The 20,957-nt window shown below is 40.1% G+C and overlaps 1 protein-coding gene across 3 annotated transcripts; it reads left to right on the forward strand.

Moving 5' to 3' along the window:
* Positions 1-134: 134 nt before the first annotated feature.
* Positions 135-20,842, forward strand: usp42 (ubiquitin specific peptidase 42). 3 transcript variants are annotated; one of them, XM_057358350.1, is made up of 19 exons: positions 135-241; positions 2,616-2,866; positions 7,100-7,309; positions 7,399-7,509; positions 7,796-7,895; positions 8,041-8,108; positions 8,371-8,441; positions 8,568-8,650; positions 8,891-9,002; positions 9,306-9,446; positions 9,601-9,701; positions 9,803-9,956; positions 10,042-10,713; positions 10,820-10,899; positions 11,021-12,007; positions 14,136-14,392; positions 14,827-14,993; positions 19,653-19,703; positions 19,797-20,842. In XM_057358350.1, the coding sequence occupies exons 2-17, from the start codon at positions 2,626-2,628 to the stop codon at positions 14,991-14,993; spliced, it is 3,555 nt and encodes a 1,184-aa protein (XP_057214333.1). In that variant the 5' UTR covers positions 135-241; positions 2,616-2,625; the 3' UTR covers positions 19,653-19,703; positions 19,797-20,842. The 3 variants fall into 3 exon arrangements, with proteins under 3 accessions (XP_057214333.1, XP_057214334.1, XP_057214335.1); XM_057358351.1 differs by lacking the exon at positions 135-241 and having other exon boundaries at positions 1,733-2,866; XM_057358352.1 differs by lacking the exons at positions 135-241; positions 2,616-2,866 and adding an exon at positions 4,000-4,872.
* Positions 20,843-20,957: the final 115 nt, after the last annotated feature.

The raw sequence follows: 20,957 nt of genomic DNA on the forward strand, positions 1-20,957 counted from the left end.
ACTGTTTAAATAAGATTTGTTAAAAAGGCTGTATTGCTTTCTTTTGCGACGAATTAACAGCAACAAAGAAACTCCGCTTCTTTGATGGTGCTTTAAGGCCACATCCACGCGACTCTGGGTTGGCTGACATTACGAGAGTGCCCGGATGCACCCGTGGGGAAACTACGTCATTGTTCACCGCCGGACGCGCTTTGGATTTTTAGAATGGATGAACACATTTAAATTAATCATAAATGTACAGGTATGTGCGTTGTTTGATTCAAATATAATTTGTGAATGCTGTATGTTATTTTTGGCCACCGTGCGTTGTGTGGTTGTTTTAGTTGCGTGGCACGAAATTGAAAACACCGGGTTTCGCAATGAGTCTACCGGAGGATCTTACAGCGCGTTGCCTTCTCCGCCACGGGGCCGGTAGATTTTAAATGCCGTGCCCCTCCTTTCTACCTGTTTTCGATTAAATACAATTTCGGCTATTTAATTTAGTGCTATTGTGTTGTTTATGAGGATACATCCCACATGTATAAACGTTATCCTGGTCGTAATACGGGCTTGTGGAAGTGCGTGACCATGTTCACCGCCGTGTTCCGTCTGTATTGTTACGTTTCGCCGTTACCATGGCGTTTCTGGCTTTACCGCCGCGCGAGCTTTAATTTGGTCAAACGTTTTTAGCGCCAACACGAAAACCAGTCAACCAGTAAAATGTATCTAACATTTATTTGACACAATTTGAACACAGCGTCAAATACATGCGATATTTTATACATAATACGAGGCAGAGGCCTATCTCGATCGCGAAGCCTTTTGCCTAGCATGCCAGGTAACAGTTGGCGGACGTGCGAGGAGTGCGAGTACTACAGGACAATTTTCTGATAGAAAAGCACACACGAAGCGACACCGTAGTATTTCAACTCTATTTTTAATCACATAGTCTATTCAGCTATATACATTTTATTAAGTGTTGATATAAATTTACTGTAATGTTAGCTTTAAGGAAGCCAAGGCCACGGGCCCGTGCTGACTCCCAGCTTAATAACTTGCATCAACAGACCAGCCGCTACGTACAAACAAACATTTAGCTGCCTCCATTAATTATTTGCTGGCTGGTAAAATGTCTTTCTGTCATATCAACACCACCGTTTGTGTTCTACGTAACGCACGGGTCGATTCATATGCGAGCAGAGTTCAGTTCAATGTTCGAGTACACATGGGCACTTTCAGTTTGGCGCGATGTCTCTCCTCTTGTAAAGTTAGTCATTTTAGTGGTTTTAGGTTTTTGGATTGCATTTTCTGACTGCTACTACGTGGAAACGTTAATGCTTCTTTCATTTGAGAGTTTTGACGTTGGATTTAATCTTTTGTTTACATTTTTTTTGTTTTGTGTAAAAATAGCTTGAATGTATGGGACAAACACTCACCCTCAAGAAGACGGTTTTTTTACCAGGTTCTGTTTTCATAAATAAGTTGTTCAAAACTTTGCTAAGGAATAAACTATAATTAATATTTTATCACATAATACGTAAAAATATAATTAATAGGGCTGTCAAACGATTAATCACATCCAGAATAAAAGTTTGTTTACACATGTGCATATTCATTTTGTATATTAAACACATACATGTGTAGGCCTACATATTTAGGAATTATTTACATGTATTTTTTATTTACCAGCAATTAAAATTATATATAAATGTTTATTAATTTTAAGACAAATTTACATATATGCATGTATATAACAAATATTTGGATTTTGCTATAAGGTAAAAATCATAGTATGTACACAACACTATGTAAAACCCCTGTAATAGTTAATCCAAAAATGAAATTTATCCCATAATTTACTCACCCTCATGTCACCTAGATGTACATGTTTTCCTTTCTTCAGCTGAACACAATTGGAGTAATGAGTAAAATGCTGTCCGTTCCTAGCTTTGTAATGTCATTGAAAAGTGACTGTTTTTAAAACTCCAAAAAGGGCATATATCATCACAAAAGTAATCCATACATCTTAATTAATGTCTCAGGATGCACCCATCATCTGTGACATGCAATACTATTGTGGGTACAATTTTGATATATTTTTAGCTTATTTAGCAAAATGGATCACTTCAGTATTGAATCGCGTATATAGAGGACTACAATCAACATGCTGGCTCCATGTGTCTCAATGTTGAATCTTATTGGCTCTTGCGTTTCTCAGAACCTGTGGAATTCAACGTTGAGATTCGAAATGTGAAATTATGACATAAATTTCATTTTTTGGTGAACAATCCCTTAAAGGGTTTTTACAACAAATTATAAGGTGTTTTGAACGGGTGATTGCTGTGTTGAACAGTGCCTTGTGGTTCCATCACAAAGGGTCACATCATTCCCTCGACATTTTTGTTCACCTTTGATCTTCCCAATTCCATCCGGACAGCCGAATCAATCGCACTATTCAAAAAACAACTAAAACTCATTTCTTCTGCGAGTACTTAACTGTATCTTAGAAATAAATACTAGCACTTATCATGACTGTTGTCTTCTTAAGATAATTCACTTGTATTCCTCATCTGTAAGTCACTTTGGATAAAAGCTTCTGCTAAATGAATACATGTAAATATTGTGTTTTTTCCCAGAAAATGAATAATGACCATAGTTGACAAACCTCCAGAGAAACCTGACCTGGAGTCAGTGCGGTTCAAGCACTCCAGCTCCCTCACACCTTTCTCCTGCAGAGACATGGAGAGCAGTAGTTCGAGCTGGAGTGTTGGTCCCTCTGCTACAGACATTTCGAGGGCCAAAACTGTTTGCATGGCCCCAAACATTGGAGCGACTGTGAATGGAAGTAACAACACGTCTCTCCAAGTTGACAGGCCCCGGGAACAAGGTAAGTGCTTCTTATGATTGTTTTATTTGATAAAGTTGCCTTTGCGCCATTTTTATATAGAAGTTTATCTTTCAAGCATATGTTTTGGTGTCTCACTATGGGATACACCCCTTCCGCATATTCCTCAGAAGCCCTATTACATTACGCCAGCCCCTATTGGTGGCAGACATGATGCTTGTGCCTGAGAAGTGGCTACCCATGTAGTATAAGTAGCGCAACACAGTGTCATTTCGTCACTTAAAAATCTCTTCTCGCTTCACACCAGAAGCCTTTTATTTTCAGATAACCATTAAAGGCCTCCACGCCTGTTGCTGGTTTGACGGGTCTACGATCTGCTGGTCACCACTCCGCTTTTCATTTAAATCCTCCACTTCGTACTCTAGCTTATTGCAGGATTTCTAAGCACCCAACGGTGGCTGCAGCAATGGAGACTGCTCTGGCTAGAGAGGGGCAACTTCCGCGGCTGTGCATATGCGGGAACAAGATTTCAGGGTAGGACACACACCAGGTCTGCTCTGCATGTCTTGGGCTGAAACATGCCCAGACAGCGATCGATGCTCCTGCGAGCACTGTGCAAGCTTCACTCTGAAGAGCCTCCGCCGGAGGCTAGCACGCCAAGCTGGCCTATCAGGCCAGGATCCCTTCATGTCAGCTAGCCCTGCTCTGGCTGTCACCCCGCAGGTATCAATTCCTGTGAAGCTGCCCACCAAGGCGACTCTATCCTGGGGTGAACAGCGCGATGCTTGCTATCCCCTCCCTAACGTGCCTAGTACAGACGTAGAGGAGGATTTGCTCGACTTTGAGGATGAGGGACAATCTGACTTTCTTCTCTCTTGACGAGGAGGATTACGAAGATTTCCTCTTCCTCCCCCCTGCTCAACCATCGCAATCCATTGCCGCGGCGAGATCCATGGAAGGAGCTGGCGAGGCACCATCCTCTCCTGTTCTTAGTGTTGATCTGCAGGACGTGTGCAAACGCGCTGCAGAGAAACTTAATGTTCTGTGGCTGACTGTGGTAGCAGAGACTGCAAAGTCACGCTATGAAGGGAAAAGATTGCCGAGAACGAAGCGTGCAGCGAGACAGCTCCTTCCGATTTTTCCAGAGCTTTTAAAAGAAGTGGCGGTCACCTGGAAGGACAAACCTTGCACGGGAAAAGTGCCCATACAGGGGGGATCTGCTCTCAACTTTGAGGTAATAGTGAAGGAGGGTCTTCTCCGTATGTCTCCAATGGAGCCGTTAGTCGCCGCGCACTTACACCCGAAGCGCGTGGCGGCTGCGAACCCCACATTGCCGTCAAAAGCGTCCAGTCAAGCATGACAGACCGTGCTTACAAGGCCGTCGCTCTCTCAGTCCGGGCCCTCAACGCTATCAGAGCACAGACTACATGCTCTTTCCCGATTCAGTCACAAGAGGGCACCAGTACACTGCAAATATGCCATTGGCGAGAATACATACAGTCCCGTTGGGTATTGAGAACAATACAGCTCGGCTACAGACTGCAGTTTGCCTCATGGCCTCCCGCTATTCAAGGGAATAATTCTTTCTCAGGTGCGGGGAGCAGTGATGGGAATAACGGCGTTATAAATAAATGGCGTTAGTTTTTTCAGTAACGAGTAGTCAAACTAATTACTGTTTCCCAGTTACAATGCCGTTACCGTTACTGACAATAAAATGCAGCGTTACTATAATTGAGCTGACTGAAGCAGTTTTCATCCTTTCATTTCAGCTTTTGCCAACCAGAGGCAGAGCAGGGTGGGTTTTCATATACCAACCCAGTCGCACAGAGTACACCGACGCCTAGGAGTCAGAGAGCGATGGCAAGAGCAACAAGTTCAAATGTAGCTTTCGCAAACTGGACATATAAGCACTACTTTCCCCTCGTTATGGTGAAATACAAGGACTGTGTATGTAACGTGCAACTTATTCCCAGGAAGAAAGAGGCTCCACGTCGGTGACAAGTAATTCTATGAAGCACCTCACATCGTCACATGCCGCAACAAAATTAGTAAGTTTGCTGAGACCTTGACCATACGTTTCCCTTTGAAAACGAAGATTTCATTTTAAAATGGTCTTCGACCACACTAGCTAGTTTTCAAGTGTTTTCCAAATGCTGCCTATCCACACTGAAACGTGCTGAAAACGTATACATCCATGCTGCGGAGTAAAACATATGACGCTACCGCCTGTGTGGGCGTTTGTTTACATTCTGCCTTTGTCACGGCAATGTGAAGCAAAGCACAGATACTTTTTTAAATGGATGGAATGAGGCAGTGATGCTGCTGCGGGTAACACAAAACTATAACATTCCCAAAGCAAAAGTGAAACTATCTTTGCGCTCCGCTGTGAAACAATAACTGCGAGTAATTAAATATTCCGTCTCCTAAAATGCAATCTAAAGTATGCACGAACTAACATTCCACTATCATACTGGAAAGCTGTCAAAACATTAAGAGCACTTCTTGTTATTAAACTGTTTTCTTTTGCAAGAAACTACGAAAAATTAGTAGTACAGCACAGTATATCTAGCAGTTGTGACGTTGGTAGTAGTACATGTCTTTCGAAGAATCATTTATTTTTAGAATTAGTTGTTGACCAGTTGTGGTCTGTGCAATAAACAGTAAAAGTTCTGAACTATTCTCGTGTGTTTTATTGTTCCAGTATAGTAATGATGATGATGATATTTACAATAATAATATATTGATATATAAAATATTGAATTTAATAGGTGTCTCTCAACATTAAACATTAAATAGTGTAGATAAGTGTACAATGTTTTATACAAATAATTTATACTATTTAGTTTCTATTTTATTCATTTAACATATTTAATATTAGGGGCATCCAAGTTATTTGACATATTTGAACATTTTTTAAAAGGTAACGCAATAGTTACATTCTCTGGTAATTTGTTACTTTTATAATTATGTAACTCAGTTACTATTTGTGAGAAGTAACTACTAACTATATCTAATTACTTTTTAAAAGTAACGTGCCCAACACTGTACTGGCGGGGAGAATTTAAAAGTGTAGAAAAGGACGCGCGCGCTCCGCCCAGTATTAGATTTACGCGCACTGAACAACTTCTTAAGGAAATACAAGTTCAGAATGCTCACTCATGCTACAATCCTAAATTTGTTGCGCCTGGCCGGTTGGTTCACGTCCATCGAACTGAAGGACGCATATTTTCACTTAAAGATTTATCCACCCCACAGAAAATACCTGAGGTTTGCATTCCAGGGGGTGGCATACAAGTATTTAGTTCTCCCTTTCGGTCTGTCCCTCAGTCCGAGAGTGTTTGTCAAATGTACAGAAGCAGCTCTGACGCCACTCAGAGAGAGAGGCATCTGTCTCGTACATACATAGACTACTGGCTGGTGATAGCTCAGTCAGAGCAAAAAGCGAGAGCGCATACAGTGATGCTGCTGTAACATCTGAAGAAACTTGCAATTAATTACAATTAAACACAGAAAAGAGTGTTTTAATTCCCACACAATCAATAACGTATCTGGGTCTATCACTGGATTCAGTGGCGTTCAGAGCGCGGCTGTCAGAGGAGAGAGTGGTCTTGCTACCCCATCGGGCTTACGTGTGCACTCGACTTGGGGGATGTCAACTTCGTGGGCTCTCTTTAAAGGAGTCACTATACAGGAGATTTGTGAAGCGGAGAGCTGGTCTTCACCGCATACTTTCGCTAGGTTTTATTAACTGGATGTTACAGCACAGACATTTGCGCATGCTGTGCTGAGTGTGGGATCTTGAGTCCTCACTCATTCAGCCCCGACTGTATCTTGGTTGGCAGGCAAGTTCGAATCTGGCAATACGGGAGTTATGATATCCCATAGTGAGATACCGAAATGTATGCTTGAAAGACAACTATAGGTTACTAGCGTAACCCTGGTTCTCTGATAGCATTAAGTGAGTTGTCTCACCAGATCACCCTCCTCGCTGTGAGGTAGTTTTGAATGAGGAATTGACGCCGTGTTGCGCTACTTATACTACGTAGGTAGCCACTCCTCAGGCACAAGCGTCATGTCTGCCAGCCAATAGGGGCTGGCTTAATGTAATGGGGCTTCTGAGGAATAAGCGGAAGGGGCGTATCCCATAGTGAGACACCTCACTTAATGCTATCAGAGAATCGGGTTTACACAAGTAACCTATAGTTTCTTAATGTTTTCTCTCTTAGATAATTTTAGAGATTAATAATGTCTGCCATTCATCTTTTTACAATGCAGTTGTGATGGCCAGTGGGGATGGCATTGCTCCTCCTCAGAAGGTCCTCTTTCCCCCAGAGCGGCTTTGCTTGAAATGGAACCAGAGCCATCGCATTGGATCGGGTCTCCAGAACCTGGGAAACACTTGTTTCCTAAATTCAACCCTCCAGTGTTTAACATACACTGCTCCCCTTGCTAACTACATGCTGACCAGAGAGCATTCCAAAACATGTAAGCGCTCTGTTCACATGCCACTGTCACAAGGTTGTATGTTAGGTTTGGTATGACTTTGTTCTGATGGACGTCTTGTTCCTATTTAGGTCATGAGCCTGGGTTTTGCATGATGTGTACAATGCAAAATCACATCATCCAGGTGTTTGCCAACTCCGGAAACGTCATCAAGCCTATCGGGGTGCTTAATGAACTGAAACGTAAGTGTTTTCGGAATAGATCTTTACATTTTATATTATCGCCAGATGCTTTCCTGCCAGACTGACCTAAAGGAGTGCTTATGTGCTAAGGCAACCCTCAAGTGCTAGTAAAAACACAATTTCCAATAAGAGTTGAAGGTGAAGGTCAGATAATTGCAGTTAGATCATGATGTCCCTTTGAAAACAAAAACAGCCACTGTGCTTTTGCTGGAGTTAGGTGATAAGGAATAATCTGGGATGACGGTTATTTATAACACGATCCGTTGATTTTTTTTCTGTTCAACAGGGATTGGAAAGCATTTCCGATTTGGAAGTCAAGAAGACGCCCATGAGTTTTTGAGGTATACAGTGGATGCTATGCAAAAGTCCTGCCTCCCTGGGAACAAGTAAGCTTTAGTTTGTAACCATAACATTGAAACAGATTTGTCTTATTTCCACTTATTTAAAATCCTGAAGTACTGTTATTGTATTACTGTATTATGAAAATGTTATTGCATCCTGTTTTATGTGTCAATTCTTTTATTTTGTCAGACTGGACAGGCAAACACAGGCTACCACTTTTGTACATCAAATATTTGGGGGTTATCTGAGATCCAGAGGTAGGTCGGCAGTCTCTCATCAGTTAGAATGTAGCCTTTAGGTTTCTTAAATATAGATTGTATTACCTTTAAGTTGAATCCTTTCCGAATGCTGCATGTTCCGAAAGTTTTGAAATAATAAAATTGATGTCTAATGATGATTTTATAATTTATCTGATAATAATTTGTGACATGATTGACGGAAGATGATTTAATATTTAATCTGTGCAGTCCAGATTTCTCCTGTTGGTTCAGTTGTTAATACACACATCTTTTATTACAGTCAAATGTTTGAATTGCAAAGCAGTCTCTGACACATTTGACCCTTATCTGGATATTTCACTGGAGATAAAGGTGAGTGCACATTAAATTAAAAGAAAATTTACTTACAAGGCAAAGTGCAAGTCTGAATCAGATAATCATTCAATAATGTAATGACTCTCTTATTGAATACTAAACATTTTATTTTATGATTTACAGACCGCTCAGACACTTACGAAGGCATTTGAACAGTTTGTTAAGCCTGAGCAACTGGATGGGGATAACGCTTACAAATGCTCCAAGTGCGTATTTGCATTTTAACGCCACATCATTCATTATATTAGCCAAGAAGTGAAGAATTAGTGTAATTATTTTATAAAATGGTTTGTAATGTTTTTAAAATTCCTGCATATGCTTTTATATAAATAATGTTTGTGGCGAAGAGAGATCAGATTTAGAGACCAAAGAATTTCTCAGAATGGTTTGTTTTGCCCTCTGATTCACTTTCATGCAAGCTAATAGTACTCTTCTTATCTCGGCAGATGTAAGAAAATGGTCACCGCCTCAAAGAGATTCACCATTCACCGCAGTTCTAATGTTCTTACCATCTCACTGAAGCGGTTTGCCAACTTTAATGGAGGAAAAATCACAAAGGTACCGTGTCATAACACAAAGATGTAGCAGTTGTTCTGTAACCGCTTGCAGTGAATGCGGACGAACTGGTATGATCAGATCCATCGCGTTAAGATAACACGTCATGCAGAATATTCTATGAAGAATATTTATTAGGGCTGAGGCTGTCAGTTGATCTGACTGTAATCTTATCATACTTTTGGACTTTAAAAGATTTTAAAAAACTTAACCATGATCAATCAGTTTGAACAGATTTAGTTAATCTTGAGCAAAGAACACAAAAATCTATGTATACATTTTTTTAGGTTTGTACTTTTTTTGCAGGATGTGAGATACACCGAGCATCTAGACTTGCGTCCATTCATGTCTCAGTCTCATGGGGAGCCGCAGGTCTATGCTCTGTATGCTGTGCTGGTTCATTCTGGTTTCAGTTGCCATGCTGGACATTACTACTGCTACATAAAGGTAAAGGCCTGTTTTAAAGTAAAGTTTAAAATCACTGAATCTCCACGTATACTGGTATACTTTTGTATAATGCACTGTTAGTCACTTTGGATTAAAGTGTCTGCCAAATGCGTGAATGTAAATTTGTATGACATGAGTCCATCCTCTGTTTTAGGCTAGCAATGGGCAGTGGTATCAGATGAACGACTCATCCGTATCTCTCAGTGATATTAGAGCAGTGCTTAACCAGCAGGCATACTTGCTGTTTTACGTCAGGTACATGTCTTTATTTACTTAGCAGCAGTCTCAAATGAAAACTCGATGTGAGTTGAGCTTGTGCTTTGAAGTGTCATCCGCATGTGTCGATTGGATTTTAGGTCACCTGATTTGAAAAACAGAAGTGACTTTGGCCAGGTGAACCATACACCGGGTCAGTCATCTCCACGACCATCCATTCCACTCAAGATGAATGGACCTCAGTACACCTCCACATCCTTCATCGGCCCTCAGTTGCCACCACATATGACGAAGGTACTGCAAGAGAAACAAATGACAAAAGGCATTGTAGGGATCTAGAAGTTTCTTCTGATTTGCTCACACTTTCTCTACTTTGCAGAATTTGTCATATGTCAACGGAAACGGTTCCTCAAAGGACTACCAGGACTACCATAGTAGCTCAAAACCCAAGAGAAGCTTTTGTGGTGGGACCAAAATGACTTCTGGTCTGTCTCTTTCATCCTCCTCCGCATCGTCTTCTTCCTCTTCCACATCTCTATCCAACCCCATCGTTCGACCCATGGGCATTCCCGACTCGTCTAAGAGGCCGAAGTTGACGTTTCTCATAGGTCAGGGCAAGCCTGTGAGACCCGCCCAGACCCAGTCAAATCCTAATTGCTCCGTGTCTTCAATCTCTCACACATCCTCTCACACTCCCACATCCTCCAGCGCCTCAATAACTACCTCAGATGTCCCACAGGCCAAGCAGGTCAACGGAACTCACACTGGAGCTGCTTTTCTGGTCCCTTATGGTCAGGAGTCTTCAGAGGAATCTGACCAGGAGAATGGAGCCTTGAAGAACGGAACAGCTGAACCTCCCAAGATAACCAATGGGAATGGGGTAAAGGATGGAGTCCAAGCCCACAATTCTAGCTCACTGCCTCAGCTTACCTCGAAGACAAACGGATCCAACGGCTTGTCGGAGGCGCACGGGCACGGAAATGGCTCAGGATCTGCCCATAAATCTCAGAATGGCCTTCCCAAAGCCAATGGTTTTAATCACACTGATAAGGTACAACATGTAAAGAGACATTTCTTGTCATATAAATTACTTGTATGGTTAGTTAAACTGGTGTGTCCCTATATCTTTTGTCAAAGTACTTTTTTTGTATCTATAGGTTACAGGTACTTCATATGTCTCGTCTCATAAAACTAATCCATCTGATAGTCTGAACTCGCAGTTGGGTTCGCAGTCAAGGTAAGATGCTCAAAAACCACAGTTTTGCTATTTATTTTTTTACTAAAAAACAATGTCAGGATTTTGAATATGCATGGATGACCGAATAAATATTCTTTTGTTTCTTCCATTCATTCAACAGCTCCAATCCACCAAGTACAGACCTTCAACAATGTTCCTCACCTCCAAGCAAAAGGAATGAACTTCCATCAGACTCTTGTTCTCAGTCTTCTTCTGCACATCCATCAAATGACTCCTCGGTCTCGACGACGGACAATGACCAAGCAGTCTTAAAGGTTGAGTCGATTCAGAACCATGCCACCCATACAGCACCTGGCATGTCAGACCTTCGGGTCAACCATACCGTCAACCGCCTCCATCCGGGTGATGGTCACACGAGCCCACACAAGTTAAAAGAGACACGCAGTTGCTCGGAAGGTGAAACTAAAGAGTCAAAACCACCACACCCATGCAAGTTAGGATCTGGTGATGGAAGAAGATCAGGTGAAGACCACAATAGGCTTGTAGAGCGTCCACACTTTTCATCCTCCATGAAAGACAGGGATAGATACAGACAACATAGGGACTATGATGACAGGAACAGGAACCGCTACGGGCACAGCCATCGAGAGCATCGTCCCAACAGGGAACGTTCTACCAGCAGGGAGCGCTATTATAGAGATCGCAATGAGGAACGACACTGGGACAGGTACACACACCACCATCGTGAGCACTATCATTATCAAAGAAGACCCAGGGAGGAACGGGATCGCAGTAGAGAGAGGAGAAACGATAGGATTGGACATGACGCTTATCGTTCTTCAGGACATCACAGCAGGGATGGGGTTTCCAGCAACAGGCATCACAGCAGGGATGGGGTTTCCAGCAATGGGCATCACAGCAGGGATGGGGTTTCCAGCAATGGGCATCATGGGGCAGATGGTGGCAGAGGAAGGGAAGTCCATACGGTCAGCGAAAACAGCTCAAGAGCCAGATCTCCACGTTCTGTCAGCCCACCGCCTGGGCATCACAAGAGGAAACGCAGCTTGTCAACGGATTCAAGCGAAAGCTCAGATGAGTGCCGGGTGAAGAAAGCCAAAAAAAAGAATAGGAACAAAGACAAATACAGGTCAGGTTTTATTTATATTGAAAATTTGCAACATTTAATCTATAGCACCAAATTTATTCATTCATTCGTTACATTTATTCATTTAGCAAATGCTTTTATTCAAAGCGAGTTTAATTTAACATGAAAATAAGTGTGGTCTACCAAGTTATGTTTACAAGTAGGATTTTCTTTACGAGTTGCTGATGTTTTTGAAACTGCTTTGCAAATACTATAGAACTAACAATTTGTTACTTGCATTACTATGGTACATTGCCTTTACATTAAAGTTCTACACTTAATAGTAGAGATGCACAGATATATCGGCCAATAATAGGTATCGATCGATAAAAGAAATCGGCCGAACGTTTAAAAACAGTTGATGATCAGGGCCGATATATACTGTCAATAAAAGGAACAGGACAGGAACATGGAATGAATCTGTGGTCTGTATATAAAAACTGTTAATAAACATCACCAGTTTAATGTAGAGGTGCACCGATTGACCGGCAAGAGATCGGAATTGGCCGGTTTTTCATATGATCGGCCCGACCGGTGACCGGTGAATCGCCGATTCCAAGCTGATCTTCTGTTTCCCGTGATGCGGGCAAGAATGTCACAGCCGTCAGTACACTCAAAGCCCCAAGTAAACATGTAAACGTGCGCGTGCACAGCCTGTCTTTCACGGCTCGTTTATACTCGCATGTGGGTCCACCGGACCGCGAGTCTCTGCTGACTGACACGCATCTCTCATATCCGCTGACTGCACGCACGTGCACACGCATCATGTACTGTACAGACAAAAAGGTGCACTGTAGTTCATCTCTCGCTGCTCCGTCTTCATGGGGTATGTATGCTAACAGTGATGCTATTAGCATCATGCTAAACTCTGACACATGCTAAACTCATGTTGAAGTTGTTCACTCTGTGTAAAACAAACGTAAATTCCATTCAACCTGATTCCTTGTCTTACGTTAAAACTGTGGTCATTTCACCTAGGTAAAATGACATTCAACACGACTTCTACTTGTTTTTAAAAATCCAAAATATAAAAAAATGAATAAATCAACCAATATGAAAGTGAAAGTGACCTATTAGTCAGATATGGTGACCCATACCCGAAATGTGACCTCTGCATTTAACCCATCCAGAGAGTAGTGAACACACGCACAGCCGGAGCAGTGGGCAGCTATCACTGCAGCGCCCGGGGAGCAAGTAGGGGTAAGTTGCCTTTGCTCAAGGGCACCTCAGTCGTTACCCGCCAGCACTGAGGATCGAACCGGCAACCTTCTGGTCACTAGTCCAACTCTCTAACCATTAGGCCACGACAATTTATTTTACATTTCAGAAAAAATGAAATAAAGCAATGTTAGTTTCATAAACGGAAACAGACGAGAATAAAGTTGAAGTATTTTATTGTTATCTTAGACTTTTGTGAGATGAGTGCAAAAATGAAAAAGGTAAATTAAGTGACATGTTTAGTTATATTTTATTATTTGTACTTCTTTTCAGTCACAGATTTATTCAATTTAAGAGTTGTTTGGGAAAGAGAAGATTCTGTAATTTAATGCAGCTTGGAGAACTGCATTTAGGGAAATTTGGGGAAATTGTAATGTTCAATCATTTATTCAATTAAAATTAAAAAAATGTATTGAAGAAAAGTTAATATGGTTTTATATACAGTATACTGTCAATTATAGTTTGTGGATAGAAAATCGGAATCGGCAGGTTTCACTTGTAATAAAATCGGAAATCGGAAAAGAAATCGCAATCGGTGCATCTCTAGTTTAATGTTCAATATTAATAGTCATTATATGAATTAATAACATTCAGAAAGTTAAGAAATATTATTTCGTATCGGCAGATATCACCACCCTAAATAATCGACAATTGGTGGAGAAGTGTAGCATCGGTGCATCTCTACTTAATAGTACTACAGTGAGCCTAGACTGGGCCAGGACTGAACTTTAAACCATGTATCAGTTGCCTAAGTATTGAAAACTTAAACTCATGCTCAGATGTGTTGTGTGTTCTTGATGGTATGATGTTCAGACTGTTGTGAATTGTGCTTTTTTAAATGCATGTGTCAAAAATATGTGTGTAACAAGTAAAATGTTGCCAGTAGCCTAACAGATCATTGTTACACATGTAGACGCTCAGAGGAAGACCCTTCAGAGATGAATGAGGACAGCAGCTCTAAGAGACATAAGAAGAAGAAGAAAAAGAAAAAGAAGAAGAGGTGGGACGAGGAGAAGCCTCACACCGGGAGAGACAGCACTCATAAGCGGGACGAACACGAGTCTAGATCGAGAAACGGTGGAGAAAGTCGTCATCTCAGCTCTGAATCTACTCACAGCAGCAGCCAAGATCATCAAATGGAGGACCAGCAACAGCTCAATGGACATAAAGGTGTATCATTTATATCATCCACAAATAAGATTCAAAAATCTTTAAAGTGATAGTTCACCCAAAAAAGAAAATCCTGTCATCATTTACTTCGCCTTCAGGCTGTTCCAAACCTGTATACATTTCTTTGTTCTGCTGAACACAAAGGAATATATTTCAAAGAATGTCAGTAACCAAACAGATCTCATACCCCATTTTCTGCTATAGTAGGAAAAAAATACTATGGGAGTCAATGGGGGATGAGTTCTGTTGGTTACTGACATTCTTCCAGATATCTTCCTTGAGTTTAGCATAACAAAGAAATGTATACAGGTTTGGAACAATCTGATGTTGAGCAAATGATGACAGAATTTTCATTTTTGGGTGAAGTGTCCATTTAAAACACTGATGTTATTTGGGTGTGTTGGTAAGATAATATTTTCTTCTGTGTTGTCCAGCAAATGGTTTGAGCTGTTCCAGTGGAAGTGAACCTGACCTCTGTCACAATGGACTGGAGAAAGATGTGAAACACAGAAACGGTACCACTGTCAACAGCACAAAGACACACTCGCATAGAAATGGAGATGTTGAGTGTGTCTTCCACCGAATCCCTGCAGATGTTTAAGTGAGTGCACTTTCTTCAGAATATCATCTACATTTGCCAAATGTTATTTCATGAAGGTGCACAGCTTAAATTGAGGGCTAATAAATTATTCATGTACAAAAAAGCTAGCTGATAGTACTCAGGGTTTTTCCTGGCTCAAAATGAGGCGGAGGTGGTGCCATCCTGATCTTGTACACACACACACACGTAGGCCTACCGTATCTTTAAGTGGTTTAACCAAAGTGACTTTGAGTTTGACATATTAAAAGTTCTAATAAAATTAGATAAAAATGACAATTATTAAGTTATATAGAACATTACTTTTATTCAACCAAACAGAAATGTTTTTTTAATCAAATAAAGCTTTTTTTATCATTTTCAACTAACTTTTCAGCCCACAACTGAATTAACCTAAATTCTTTCTAAATGAGCAAAGCTCATTCACATCTTGCATTCTCTGTGGTTCACTTTAAATGATTCAAGGATCTCTTATATTCACTAGTGACTGAAAAGTTCAATAATTTAAATGAATCGGTTCAAATGAGTCATTCGTGTGCGAGTCGTTCTGAACGCAATGTGCGTTCATACTGGCGAACTCGCTGCATACAGTATACGCTAGGGCTGTGACGGTGGCAGTTTTTTACCACCGCGGTGGTAATAGACAAATCGACCGTGGTGCGGTGGTTGAGAAATATATATTATTTATATAAATAATATTTATATTATTATATTTGCGTGTAGCAACCACATGACGAGTGGAAGAGAAATATAGACCTTATTTAAATACTTGAAATTGAAATATGATATCTGAAATAAATGAGGATGAAACATCCGTCAATGTTTAACGCGCAAATCCATCAGTGAAACTGCACACTACAGCATATAAAACATTTAAATAAACATCAGTAAATAATGAAAACTTAAATGATATAAGAAAGCTAAATACTAAATAAAAAAGCTCTTGTTGCAGTAACTTCAGTCCGCGGCGTATTAACCCTTACAGTCCTTAACAATTCCATTTGAAACAAACTGTTTAAACCTACATTGGCTTATCTATCCAGATTGCCATAAAAACTTTACTTTTTCCGACTCGTTGATGTGAAACTTACTTGTTGACATTGTCCAGATTAAAATGTGTACAGCTGCACTAAATGCGCGTTCAGAAGATGTGCACAGGAGCGTAAATGAATAGATGTCTCCCGCAACCGCGGCAAAACCTATGGAATGATTCTGCGGACTATATTAAAAAGGAATTGCAAACTGCATTTGAAAATGCGTTTTCTATTTGTTCGTGTCAAAATTGTGATATAATTCAAACGCAATTGCAAACCGTTTGCATTTGCATTTACGCGAACGTACGATGTCTGCCAAATTTCAAAAGGAAAAGCAAAGTCTATTTGCAAATGAATTACCTCTGTCTTACGAGTTACGACCCTGCCAAATTTAAATCGCAATAGCAATTCCCCATATGCTATTTCACTTCCTCTGGCATCGCGTATTAAGCCTGCCAAAACTCAAATGAAATCGCAAATTCCTTTGCATTTGCGTTTCCTCTGACTTGTACAGAAACCTGTCAATCAATGGCGGGGGTGGGCTTATTAAACAGGGTGTGTTTGTATCGGGAAGTGACGTCATTCACCGTCGACTGGAACTTAAGTAGATACATACATGTGATACAGCTAAACACATTAGGAGTGAAGTTACAACTGCACTCACAATCGGCATTGAAAACAGTGCAGTTTTCAGTTTTGTTTGTTTGGAAATAACTCGCGCTGGAACTCTGGGCTCAGAGCGGCATCACTTAGCATGTGAAACTTCGGTGCAGGGTGGATAATCATCATCTTCTGCAACATTCCTCTAAACATGTTTGTTTATGATATTCGTTTTCACAGTACTCCGAGGACATAACATTTCTTGACAACACTGTGACCGTATTTTGCATCATGATTAATACGTGTTGTAAACCATATCAAAATATGTTCACTTTGTATGAATAAACGGCATCCTGCATTATCATTGTTGTTCATTATGCATATAACAAGTTAATAATAAATTACAATAGTATGTGAATTCTACATCTCTTTATTTGTGTATCATAACATAGTGAGACAAAGACAAACTTAAACTTGTGCTCCAGTGTTTTAGTGAGTTTGCTGGACACAGAAGTAGCTGTCATCTACAAATTACTGGATTACTTTAATTTCCGAACAGCCTTTTCAACAACATGTTGAAAAGGCTGATGAGCCCATCAGCTGATGCACCAACCTGAGAAATTCATGTAATTATGATGAATCCACACTGCTTCAATATGACTTTTATTGGTAGCTCATTGAGATCACCAGACCACTGTTTGTGTTCATCTGTTTATCGAGCCCGTTGAACTTCTTTAAATTATACTTGTTAAATACCGCAATTGTGATTCATTGTAAAGATTTTCTCTATATGAAACTTTGAATCTGATCCTCATTTGTTCCATTATTGTTATTTTGGCTTTTAGCTGTAGCTGAATCCCTTTTAGCCACAACCGGTGTCGCCCTGACGGTGTCGCCTTAGTGTTGGACTGACTGCCTGCCACCACTGCGACGGTGAATGACGTCACTTCCCGATACAATCACGCCCCATTGAATAAGCCCACCCCCGCCATTGATTGACAGGTTTCTGTACAAGTCAGAGGAAACGCAAATGCAAAGGGATTTGCGATTTCATTTGAGTTTTGGCAGGCTTAATACGCGACGCCAGAGTAAGTGAAATAGCAATGGGGAATTGCTATTGCGATTTAAATATGGCAGGGTCGTAACTCGTAAGACAGAGGTAATTCATTTGCAAATAGACTTTGCTTTTCCTTTTGAAATTTGGCAGACATTGTACGTTCGCGTAAATGCAAATGAAAACGGTTTGCATTTGCGTTTGAATTATGGCACAATTTTGACACGACAAATAGAAAACGTATTTGCAAATGCAGTTTGCAATTCCTTTTTAATATAGTCCTCAGATTAACTCCATAAAAACCTGCGTGCACTCCGACACTAAGCAAGCGGGTCATAGCCAGTTTTGATTTTACGTATCTGTTCATTTCACAACAAGATCCATTGCAAAACCCGCAGAATAACCTGGGTTTTGCCGTGCAGGCCCGCGTTCGAACGCACCAACGGAAACATATGCCAATAATTTCTGTTAATGTAAAATCTTTTAAATAAAACCACCCACAACTGAAAGGCTACAACTAGCAATCGTTATCGCAACTCTCATATTTATTACACCTATATTTGTCAGAGTGACGTGCACTACCGCCGGTGGCACTTTACCACCGTCATGGCACTTTACCACCGCGGTGGTGCGGTTGTCACGGCCATCGTCACAGCCCTAGTATACGCTGATTCAACGATCCAACTGCACAGCTAAAGACATTACAATGATGTACGTCATGTTAATTTAATAAATTTCAAGTAATTAAAGGTAGTTGGATGCAAAACAAACAGCTGTGAAACACAGGCTGGCTCTTGTTCTGCAACTCTTTTTAGCGCCTCAGTGTGCTGATAACGAAACAGCGCCTCCACTGTGGCGTAATGTCACAACTGCAGTTACAAATGGCAGTCTGTTAAATGCACGCAGCATTTCTTGTGAAGACTTAATTTTGGCGAGAGCCTGAGGCGGCACGACATTTGACGGAGGCGGCCGCCTCCAATTTCTATATGCAGGAAAAACCCTGGTACTGATATTGAAGCTCTTGTTTGTCAGATTGCTTATGTTTCTACTTCTATCAAAAATGAAGATTCTGTCATCATTTACTATCTCTCAGATTGTTCCAAACCTGTGTAAATTTCTTTGCTCTGATGAACACAAAGGAAGTCATCCCCATTTACAGCCATACTAGGGAAAATAAATACTATGGGAGTCAATAGAGGATGAGATCTGTTTTGTTACTGACATTCTTCCAAATATCTTCCTTTGTGTGTAGCAGAAAGTAGTTTATACAGGTTTGTAACAATCTGATGTTGAGTAAATGATGACAGAATCTTCATTTTTGGGTGAGCTATCCCTTTAAGTCACTAGATAAAATTTATGTGGATGAAAATCATCCATGGTTTTACTCGGAACATAATCTTTCTACGTTAACACGAATTTAGCTATAGACGGTTTCAAAGCAACATCATAAACAAACGTTATTGCACATGCAGGCTTTTGTGGCCCAAACGTAACTTCCAGTACACACGCGCAAAGAATAGAGTTCCTGCAGATAACAATTAAATCTAGCAAGTGAAATGTATGTCTAGCCAGTATTATTTTGGGGTAGAAGAACTGTTACTTGCCTAAACTTAAATGGGACAACGTTACATGGGCCATTCAACAAATTCTTTATTTAATAAGCAATTAGTTGAATTTTATTGTATATTAATTTGATTTAATACAATTATTATATAATAAAATATTAATATAAATGAATGTTAATATTAATTGATTAAAATATCAATCTTTATATTATTAGCTACTAGCCGGACGGATCAACACAAACAGACCGGAAGTTAAGTTTGGCGTGCATTCAATGAAACCGTCTATAAGCTTATTTATTGACCTAACTGTCGCCCTTTATTTTGGCCTGTATAACCTTACAGTTGTAAAATGATACCTCGGTTTTGTTAAATGTTGAACAATTCTGTTTTCAACCTCTTGTTTTCACAGGAAATCACAAATTCTCATTGAAGAGAAAGTGTTTTTTCTCTCATACCTAAGGTAAGAAATCTCATCAGAAATTTGTAAGAACCTTTGTTTTCTACCAAGTTATCTCAACTCTAATCATCTTCTGTCCTGTCTGTTTCTTTTAAGAACCTGAAACCACCCATAAAAGCATGTGAAAGACAATATCTAAAGTTACCGAGTTCCTGACATGGTGCTTAACATTTAGAACATACTATATTTTTACCGTAAATGAAATTTTAAAATGTCATTATTTCTTTTTCTTTATTTTTTAACCTAATGATTTTTAGTACACTGTACAGATATGAACTTTGATCATGAAAAAAGTCTATATAAAGTTAATATATGCGATTAAAAACAAAAGCCTGGAGCTTAACATCAGAGTTGCTGCTCAGACATAGACTCAGGATTTTCTCACTTTGTGAAGATGAGACGTGCTCTCCCTTTAAGGATTCAAACCTGGGAAAGGAAAGACCGTTTTTATGCTGCATCGGCGGAGAAAGACTGCTCGTCTTTCGGAGTTATGATGTCACCGCTTTCACATATCGGTTGAGAGAACTGTCTCAGAAGAGCTGACTTTGCTATTGCTACACGTGCACTTACATCACAGTTAACCTGGACACACTTGAGGACGTAAGATATTTGCTTCGCTGTCTCTTGTACATCTTTTTAGCATCTCACTGTAATATTCTCCCTTTCTGAAATTCATAAATCAAACCTGTCAAGAATGCAAATTCATTGCATCTTTTTTTTTTAATTGTCGACGTTTAGTTTTATTGTATCCACTTTATTTTTAGTCTATATAATACTGTGAATCTAAGTTGAACTGTACTATCAGTTGTTTGTTTTTTGGTCCTGTATCAGGAATTCAATAGAGACACTTTCTGTAATGCCACTCTATGGACATATGTCAATGTTTTGTTTTCTCAGCAAAAGAGACATAAAAAAACGGTTATTCAGCGCATTCATTTTACTGTAGCATGTCAAAGTAAATGTATACAGTGTATAATATGTTGAGTGAGAGGAAACGGCCTTAATGTCTGAAATTGTAATATTTTCTCTCACTGTGTTTACAGCATTTTGTTGGAGTGAATGGATATGTATGTGATGATGGGAAGAGTTTGGTTTTGTAAAGGGTGGGGTTTGCTTTTTACATAAAACATCTCACAAATGTTTCTTTGTTTAGCCTTCAGTTTCATTATAAAATGCATGTTTCAGCTGCAAAACTACAGCAGGATGGATGCACTGATTAAACACCGTGAGCAGGTAATAAAAAATAAATATAATTTG

This window comes from Triplophysa rosa, linkage group LG18, assembly GCF_024868665.1.
Source record: "Triplophysa rosa linkage group LG18, Trosa_1v2, whole genome shotgun sequence".
In the NCBI taxonomy this organism is placed as follows: domain Eukaryota; kingdom Metazoa; phylum Chordata; class Actinopteri; order Cypriniformes; family Nemacheilidae; genus Triplophysa; species Triplophysa rosa.